This window comes from Danio aesculapii, chromosome 20 (genome assembly GCF_903798145.1).
Source record: "Danio aesculapii chromosome 20, fDanAes4.1, whole genome shotgun sequence".
In the NCBI taxonomy this organism is placed as follows: Eukaryota; Metazoa; Chordata; class Actinopteri; order Cypriniformes; family Danionidae; genus Danio; species Danio aesculapii.
In genome coordinates, this window is record NC_079454.1 from 36,407,228 (window position 1) to 36,416,987 (window position 9,760).

At 31.6% G+C, this 9,760-nt stretch overlaps 1 protein-coding gene across 1 annotated transcript; it reads left to right on the forward strand.

Annotated features, from left to right (window-relative positions):
• Positions 1–1,367: 1,367 nt before the first annotated feature.
• Positions 1,368–4,797, forward strand: sf3b6 (splicing factor 3b, subunit 6). The gene is made up of 4 exons (XM_056481532.1): positions 1,368–1,512; positions 2,329–2,447; positions 3,722–3,860; positions 4,501–4,797. The coding sequence occupies exons 1-4, from the start codon at positions 1,483–1,485 to the stop codon at positions 4,588–4,590; spliced, it is 378 nt and encodes a 125-aa protein (XP_056337507.1). The 5' UTR covers positions 1,368–1,482; the 3' UTR covers positions 4,591–4,797.
• The last annotated feature ends 4,963 nt before the right edge of the window (positions 4,798–9,760 follow it).

The following is a 9,760-nucleotide window of genomic DNA, read 5'->3' on the forward strand; positions in this document are numbered from 1 at the left end:
ATGTATTATCTTTCCATTTCCAAATATGTTCTGTGACTAAAATATTATTTTACTAAATATATCTGTTTATATCTGTATCAATCTGTTTTGCTCAAATGCACCAATATATATTACCCACAATCACCGAGAAATGGATAAAAATATACATTTTCAAAATGGGGGGTACTCAGTTATATACTGAGCACTGTACTACCTGCACTTTCAGTGTTATTTTTCAATTAGCACATATATCGGTCAGGGCTGATGTGAGTATGCACCACTTTTACAAAGGAATATACTTGTTTTGTCATTTAAGAAAAAAAATGTTTATGAAAGGCTGCCATTTTAATTACAGTAGGTTGAGGAATGCATGTTCTCCCCGTGTTCGCGTGAGTTTCCTCCGGGTGCTCCGGTTTCCCCCACAAGTCCAAAAACGTGGCGTAGCTGAATTGGGTAAGCTAAATTGTCCGTAGTGTATGTGTGTGAATGAGAGTGTATGGATGTTTCCCAGTGATGGGTTGCAGCTGGAAGGGCATCCGCTGCGTAAAACAAATGCTGGAGAAGTTGGCGATTCATTCTGCTGTGGCGAACTCTGATTAATAAAGGGACTTGGCCGAAAAGAAAATGAATGAATGAATGAATGAATTAGCATTTCAACTATTATATCAAGATATATATGAACTGCATAACTGGAATGACCCGCTGTATATCATTCCGTTAGATGGCAGCAGAGAGTTGAACTCGTAAGGTTTTGATGTCCAATCTTTGATCGTCACCTGGTGGCTGACTGCAGTATATGTCAGAAACCCACCCTCTAAATGAGACAGATAAAAACGAACAAACACAAAAACAGTTCTACTAAATGTTTCCATCGTTAAAGACAGTAGTTTTTTTTTTTTTTTTTACTTATTATTAGTTAAATAAGGTAAGCATTGGTAAGTATATATATATATATATATATATATATATATATATATATATATATATATATATATATATATATATATATATATATATATATATATATATATATATAGAAAGAAATTAATATGAAATTTGAGCAAAGAATAATTAGAATCGTTATAAAAATCAATAAACATCATATAATGAATTGCAAATCATGGGTACAAACCTTTCATTATAAAGCATGACTTTTTATTTTAATTGAATTGCATATGAACAATGCATATCATTAAAAATAGAGAATAAATTTTAAAAGAAACAACCACATGAATAAAAATGAAATTAAGATTAAGACAAAAAAAAACGTTATGATGGTACAGTTTTCTTGTCAACTTTTAATTTTGTAAAACATGAAATTAAAAAATATGAGCTTGACGTCATCTCAAAACAACATGACCATTGGTTTCCCGGAAAGACGTCATCACACTGCGTCCGTCTAACGATCCAAAGTGCGTACATGTCCAGCTTGTGCTAGCTTGCTTTTTATTCCTACAGTTAGAGTGTTTTTTCTCAGAAAGTTCCCTTTAAACAAATCCAGCCATGGCGATGCAAGCAGCTAAACGAGCGAATGTAAGTTCAATTTTGTTTCAATCGTTCAAATGTTCGTATTGTTGACAGTGTTAGCCCTTCGACGGCTAATCCCTACATACAAGATCGTTTGTTGTTTTTCTATTATAAATGTGATTAGCTGACGTAAGGTATTTGTTCGTGTAATATTAAATGTGAGTGTTAAAATATATGGTAAAATATATTCTCCGATATGTAATATGTCATGTAATACATTCGCTGGATATACAAACGTGATCAAAACGTACCCAATTGTGTACATATAGTCATTCACGAATTCTGTTTCATTCTTAAACGTATTTTTAAGCACACCTTTTAAACCTTTGGGCATTAATAATCTGAAAACATTTAGTATTTACGTATGTCTGCAGGGTGTCCGCGGGGTCTTAAAATGTCTTAAATTAAAAAAAAAATAAAAAAATTAGGCCTTAAAAAATCTTAAATTCACTGAAATATTGTGATACACCCAATTACCATGTCAAAACTTTCGTTTTTATATTTAAGTTTTTTTATTGCAAAGAGATGCAATTCAAAACAGCAGTTAGACATTTTACAGCAAATTCTCCAAATTAAATTCCCTAATAATTAGATAAAGAAGACTGAAGCAACACATCCCTTTACATGATCTTTTATTAACAGATAAACTATTTACAGAAGTAACTGAGCCATTAGAAAAAACTCTTTAGTGTTTAACCCTGTATAAGTCTAAAATTTCAGTCCTAATGGTCTTAAAGGGTGTTACAAAGTCTTAAATTTGACCTGAAGAAACCTGCAGAAACCCTGGTCTGTCTCAACACTTTTTTGTTGGCATCTTTTCAGATTCGTTTACCTCCAGAGGTAAACAGGATATTATATATCCGTAACCTTCCTTACAAGATCACTGCCGAAGAGATGTATGACATCTTTGGAAAGTACGGGCCTATTCGTCAAATCAGAGTGTGAGTATCAGTCTGTTTTTTTACATTAACATACTTTCTAACAAAGGGCTTATACGTTTTATCATTGTGGTAAAGTTTTATATTTGCACATTCTGACTTTCTCCTCTTTCTGAATATTAGTACCCTTTGCAAATTCTAAATAGGGAAATCAATTGAAGTAAATTTGGTTTTGATTAGGGCTACACAATATATCGTTTCAGCATCTATATCGCACTGTGTGTGTCTGCAATAGTCAGATCACAGGGATCTGCAATGTAGTCAGGATTATAGTTGACCAGACATTACAGTTAACAACATAGTGGAGTCATTTCATATTTCAAGCAAACAATTTCAAGCAAACTTAAACATTTTGGCGCGCTAAATTAATCGTTTGTAGGTTAAAGGTCAATTGTACATTTGTACTCAATTAAAACGATACAATGCTATTATTATTATTATAGAGTGATTATTCAATTTCTGCTTCTGAATACTGTTTGATCGCCCAGAAAATTATAAATCTTTGTTTATTTGTATTTTTTGTCTATTGTATTTAACTATGCTTGTCATTTTAAAACAATACTTTATGCAGATACACTCCCCTACAGATTCATCCCTATCTTTACAAGCTAGTGGTCTGCTAAAATTGCATTTGTATCACAATATATATCGCAGTGAATGAAAATATTGCAATGTCAGTTTTTTCCAATATCTTGCAGCCCTAGTTTTGATATTCACACAAACATTCAGTGGCAACTTGTGATATGGTCTCTATATTTTGTACCACGCTACTTTTAATATTTGGTCAGAAATTGCATGTAAGTATAACTTCAAAACAACATTAGCACTATTTAATTGACTGTGAACAATGTTGTGCTTTGTTAGTCTTTGGCTGCGAATATGATTTCCCTATTTAGAATTGGCAAAAAATACATTTTGAAATTAAAATATTAAGGAGAAATTAAATTCCGCAAATATTAGAGTTTTATATTTGCACATTCTGCGAATGTGCAAATATAAAACCTTACCCCAATGGGAAAACATTAGCATCCAATGACTATCAAAGTACAAGATTGTTTACAGTCAATTAAATAGAGCTAAGGCTGTTTAAGTCATGCTTGCATGCTATTTCAGGCTGAACATTCAAAGTACAATATGTGTGTCACAAGTTATCACTGTTAAAAAATGAGCAAATGTGCAAATATAAAACTAACTTAACCTCAGTGTTTGTGTCATTAATCTCTCTTGTGTTTGTAAGTTGAGTAACTGTATGTTCCGTTGTTATTTTTCTTCTTCAGTGGGAATACACCAGAGACCAGAGGCACAGCCTATGTTGTATATGAAGACATCTTTGACGCCAAAAATGCCTGCGATCATCTTTCAGGATTCAACGTCTGCAACAGATACTTGGTTGTGTTGTATTATAATGCAAACAGGGTGAGTTTGTTTGGCTTTCAAATGCTAACTTTGGAATCAATCCACTTGTTAAGTGTGGCGTCACTTGAAACGGCTTCCGGGTCCAAGCGCTCTATCAAACATTATGGGGAGACTCAACAAATGTAAATAATAAATGTTTACAATGTTCAAAAATCACGATCGCAATGTATATATCCATGCCTCATATCTGATGTCCAGAAAGGGATTAATTTTCTTTAAATTGTTAAAATATTAGTGTCTGTGATGCAGCAAGACTGTTGTGTACACCATGATTTTTTATAAAATTCACTTTAATGTGTGGTATGTCTAAAAACTGGTCATAAACAAATATTATCTCTATTCAAATAAGTAGCGGCTTGGACCCCGAAAACAGTATTTTATATTTCATGACTTAACAAGGGGATTGTGTTATTATTATTATCATTATTATTATTTACATTTCCATGAATTGCATCCATAAGTTTTCCCCTTTTTTTATAAAGATATTATGCCTTTTAAAATCTGTACTTTTTCATAAATGAATGAATAATGTATTCTCTATATTCCAGCATTTTATTTTTTCAATGACGCACTACTTAATTTATGTTAATGGCATTAATGATGATGCAAAATTTTAATGTTTACTTCTTTTTTTTCCAAGGCTTTCCAAAAAATGGACACAAAGAAAAAGGAGGAGCAGCTGAAACTTCTCAAAGAGAAGTACGGGATAAATACAGACCCACCAAAATAGTCATCATGGATATTTTTTTAACTCTGTTCTATCTTGCACCCATCTCATTTTCACTTTACTGCTTTAGGTAATACTTGTTTAAAAGAAATTACTGTTTGACCATTGTTAATTGCTTGATCTGAAGTCTTTTGGTTGACCTAATTTCTTATTCAATTAATTTTCTATTGATATTGAATAAAATGATATTTGTTCATCAGGGTTTGTTTTAATAAATCATTGATTTCCTTTTTTAATATAAATGTTTGGTGTCTTTTTGCACTTTACTTTATTGTACAGTTAAATTAGATTCAAAGTTCTGAAGTTTAAAAATTAATCAACCATTTTTTTCAAATGAAAGTTGATGCAATGGTTGAGAAATGCGAGAAATATGTGAGAAATATATATATATATATATATATATATATATATATATATATATATATATATATATATATATATATATGTGTGTGTGTGTGTAAAATTATATAAATGCACATCTTTAGATTTTTTTTTTATTTCCTAACAATTAATATTTTCCTTTTAAATATATTAATATGTGTGTTTGTGTATATTATTAAATATTATAAATTATATACTCCATATATACATATACAAAATGTAGAATTATATATTATTTTAAAAAACGCATTGTTGCCCACTTCTTTTAATGAACTTCCGTTTGACCTTAAAATGAGCCAATCAGTTTCTACCACGGGAAGGAGGCGCGAAAGTAACAGTGCTGGATCTAGTTAGGCGTCTCTTAATTTGACTGTTTAGTTGTAGGATGTCGGTTTGTTTCTGCGATTTTCATATTGCTGTATCTTAGTTGTTCGCTAAAACTAAGCTTCACTGGGAGAAAATCCGTTTTCAGTTCGCGTTCCTTTGATTCGCCTCGACGGTTGATGACGCCAAGATGTCGTTGGTCAACGCTGAGTTCAGAGCGGAATTTAACCTGAAGTGGTGAGTGTTTGTTGTTAGTAAATGTCTGTTTTGTGATTGCGATGTGCCATTTAATTATTGTAGATTAAAATATTATTTAGATTATTGTAGATTAAAATATATTTCTTTTAATCATCGCAAACTGCTGAGAAGTGTCGAATTATAAACAGTTTATCATTAAATTCATCGAATCAAATTGGCCTTATAAGGTATGAAGTAACGTTTGCGAACACTGAATATAAGTTACGTTAAAAGTTAATGTTAATTTGCGTTTTATTGCGTGAAAGATCCATTTACATGTTTTATTATTTTGACTTTTAAACACGTTGATCGACCATGACAGACAGACCTGACACTTAGTTACATGTGCATTTGTGTTTAACGTTGTGCTTTTTAAACGCTGATTTAACGATATAAATGACTTGTTTAGTGCACTCCTCGGATACAACGTTAAGGAGATTGTTAACTTTGCCTATTTCACTGCAAGACGCTTTTGGTTTTAATAAACAGCTTAGAAGTTGTAATTTTATTAAAAATAACATGAAGAAATAATCAGCTGAATAAAATGAATTGTTCTCTGATACTGCTGTTGCTGATAACGCCAAATGTATAAATCTAACATAAGTTAATTTGTACAGTTCATATAAATTTATCTCATTTTCAATAAATGATTCAGTTATTCACTCATAGAACTTCGTTTCATTGGTAGATGGATCATTTTTAAAGAATTATTCTGTGGCATATTTTTGATGGCTGGTTGTAAATAATATAATTGCTGCCTACAACTTTCGTTTTTGAGCATATGATGGTGATTTTAATCTTTACCATAAACATCAGTGGTTTTATCTAAACTATAAACTGTTATACCAGTACGTCTGTGTTATTTGAGTTAGTTGTGAAGTTACAACTAGTCAATGACTAAAAACTGAATCTCTTTCTTGATTTTTGTGTTTTTCAAACTCAGATTTGAATGTGGTGATTCGAAGGATAAAAAAAATGCAAATCACCATCATTTATAGTTTTTGTGTGGTTGTTGAGATCCCAATCCTTTAATAAATAATCTTGCAGCTTACACTGAATGCATTAATGCATGCTAAACAAGTAGTGACAGAAAACACCTTTAGGTTAAGAAACCCACCACATCCCGAATAACCCACCACAACTTTCATTATCATTATATTTTACAGGAAAGCCTAAATGCGTTCACACATGTGATTTGAATGACATGAGAGGCGATCTCTCTGCGATCAGTACAATTTTAGAATGAATCTACAAGTTAAAAAATGTATTAATCCGAGGGGGTCACGTGTGTACTGTGGGTTGTGATCCGTATGAATCACGGATCAACTGTGATCTGTTACACCCCTGTGATGTACTAGTAATTATATTGGTCATGCTAAATTGCTGTAGTTGGTACCTTCAAGTAAGGTGTAAAGTTATGTTATAGTTTCACAAGTCAAGTCAAAGGACATTGGTTTGCTGTATTTTGAATGCATTCAAAATCACTTTGGATAAAAATTTGCTAAATGCACAGACGGAAAACTGTCTACTTTTCTGTAATGTATAGAGGTCCTTTATCCTGTCCCCCAATGTAATAAGTAACTGAAAATCTTTTTTTAAAAATCATTTGAACAAGCTGGCAAATAAGTTATTTAATGTAGAGTCTAGTGAACTTGTACTGTAAAAAAATACAAGGCGTATTAAATGTAAAATTTTTACCTTTTGAAAATTAAGAAAAATTGGTGTGAAGAATTTGACTTGTTTTATCTAATAATTGTAAACTATTTTAGCACACTTTAGGTTAGGGCTGGACGATATGGCAAAAATTTATATCACGATATATTTCTTAATTTCGGTCGATACAATATAGTTCCAATATCGATATGGACAATATTAAAAAGCCAGGAAAAAAACTGCCAAGAATGAATGCAATAGATGTCTGTACCCACAAATGTCTGCAAACTGAATTTGCCCAGTCTATAATACCTCCAGGCTCATACAACTAAAAAAATTAAAATAAAAACAGTAGAAAAAATTTATGTTCACCTTTTTTTGTATTTAGCCTTTACAAACAAGAAATGTGAAATAAACTATCAAATAAATAAAACTATCAGACTCAGGTTATAGAGATAGTTTTTTTTTTTTTTTTTGTATATGCTGAATATTTCAAAAGCAATCAAAATAATACAAAAATCTTACAATTATGACATCCACATCGTAAAATAAAACAGAAAAAGAATAATAATTATAATAATAAAAAAAAATCAAGAGTATGGGATACAACAGTATATTTGCAATAGAAAAGAGTTGTTTGCGTGTATTCGTAGTTCTGCTTGCTCTTCATCTTGAACGTACTTTAAGGGTTCTATCTGTTAACTTATATTTGTGTATAATTACCCAATTAAACTGAAAAGGTTTAACATTAAATATTTCTTATATATTTTATATAGTCTATTTATATAGACTAATATTTTAAATTATTTTATATAACACATTTTTATTATTTAACAGATTTAATACCTCTATTAATCACATTCTTTCTATTTCATCAGCTTTGCAATAACCAGATTCTTGATAAATGTGTTTGTGAATTTTATTTTGTAAGTTTGCTCGAGTGCTATATGCCAGCATGCAGCGAGTTTTTGTATGTGAGTGTTAATTGACTCTATGCACGATCTCTTCCGCGTTTGCGGTTAGTCCGCAGGACAACTTCCGGTGTAGCACAGCGCTCGCTTGAAGTGGATAGCGCAGGTGAGGATGATAGATTACACTCGCTGTTTCTAAGAGTTTCCTCGGTTTATCGTGAAGGACATTATTCGAATCGTGAGACAGAGAGCTGTCACACCAAGCAGCAAAGAAGAGAAGAGGTTCAAATTCTACATTTCGAGTTACAGTCATCATTTTGAGGGTGAGTATTGTCATGCTATATATACGAATAGCAATAAAACCTTAGCCGTGTCTGTTTCTCACAGTTCATGTCGATTTTTATGTTATATTTTAATTACCTGTATAATTTCTATCCATCTGTATATCTATCTTTTTACATACTTATGAACTAGTATGAGTTATTAACTATAAGTTATAGTTTCTAGGTTTCCTGTAAGGATGGAGTGACAGAAGAGATCAGCATGACGTGTTTCAGGTCGATGATGGAGTCAGAGAAGCTGCATAGTTTGAGTGGGAGGTTATTTATTCTCAGGATGACATGACGATCCTTTTTTATTTTTACCTGTCAAAATGACTAGAGATTTGAACAAAACACTCACACAACTTATTTAAAAATTGTTTAATGTTGTATTTTTACACATCGCTGTAAGGGAAATGCTTAAGATTGTGTCAAACTGTTTATATTTATACTGCAGTGCAAATGTCTAAAGTTATGTTTTTACAATACTGCAGTGCAAATGTTACTTATATTTACATATTTCAGGGTTTTCCTTGTTGAAAATGAGTTGGAGGTGGTATCCCATTCATTACATTGTTGTGACTTGAAGCATTATTCTTATCTTTTTTAAAAAGGTTAACATTAAATGTAATTAAAAACAACCAGTGCTTGAGCATCACTTGGGTTCTGACGGTAGTTGCCCGCCTGATTTTTCTCTATGCACATAATACCCTGCTTATTTACATCTGCAGTGCAAGTATCTAAAGTTATTTATATTTACATTAGTGCAGAGCAATTGTTCACTCAAATTGTTCTGTAATATATGTTTACATGATTATGTTGAAAATTAATGTTTATTATATTGACAACTTTATATTCCTGCAGTGCAGGCAACAACATAAATTATGTACAGTGTGTGTACTCTTTAATGTTTACTAATGGGCAGAAGGCAAGCCTTTGTATAAATCTGGTTGGTGCTCGCTGTAATAGAAAGAGATGATGACTGTCCATCCTGTGTTGCTTCATGCTGCGGATGAGATGCTCAGCGTAGACCCTCAGCCATGCCATGGACTGTGTCTCCCTCACAGTTGCCCTTACTCTGGATGTAGGATGCAAGTTGTGAACCTAAATCAGATTTAATGCAAGTAGATGTATAAAACAGAAAGAAATATATTAGGTTTTGCATATAAACACTTGTGCTTAACACATTTGTTTCAGTTTATTTTTTCACTATTACATGACACTAGAATGTTTAGTCTGTGTGTGTGTGTGTGTGTGTGTGTGTGTGTGTATGTATGTATATATGTATATATATATATATATATATATATATATATATATATATATATATATATATATATATATATA

Excerpts from the sequence above, each read along its gene's own strand:
- sf3b6 (XM_056481532.1), top strand. The coding sequence starts at position 1,483 with ATGGCGATGCAAGCAGCTAAACGAGCGAAT. Across the intron at positions 2,448-3,721 it reads CCTATTCGTCAAATCAGAGT|TGGGAATACACCAGAGACCA; the intron begins GTGAGTATCAGT and ends TTTCTTCTTCAG. Across the intron at positions 3,861-4,500 it reads TGTATTATAATGCAAACAGG|GCTTTCCAAAAAATGGACAC; the intron begins GTGAGTTTGTTT and ends TTTTTTTCCAAG.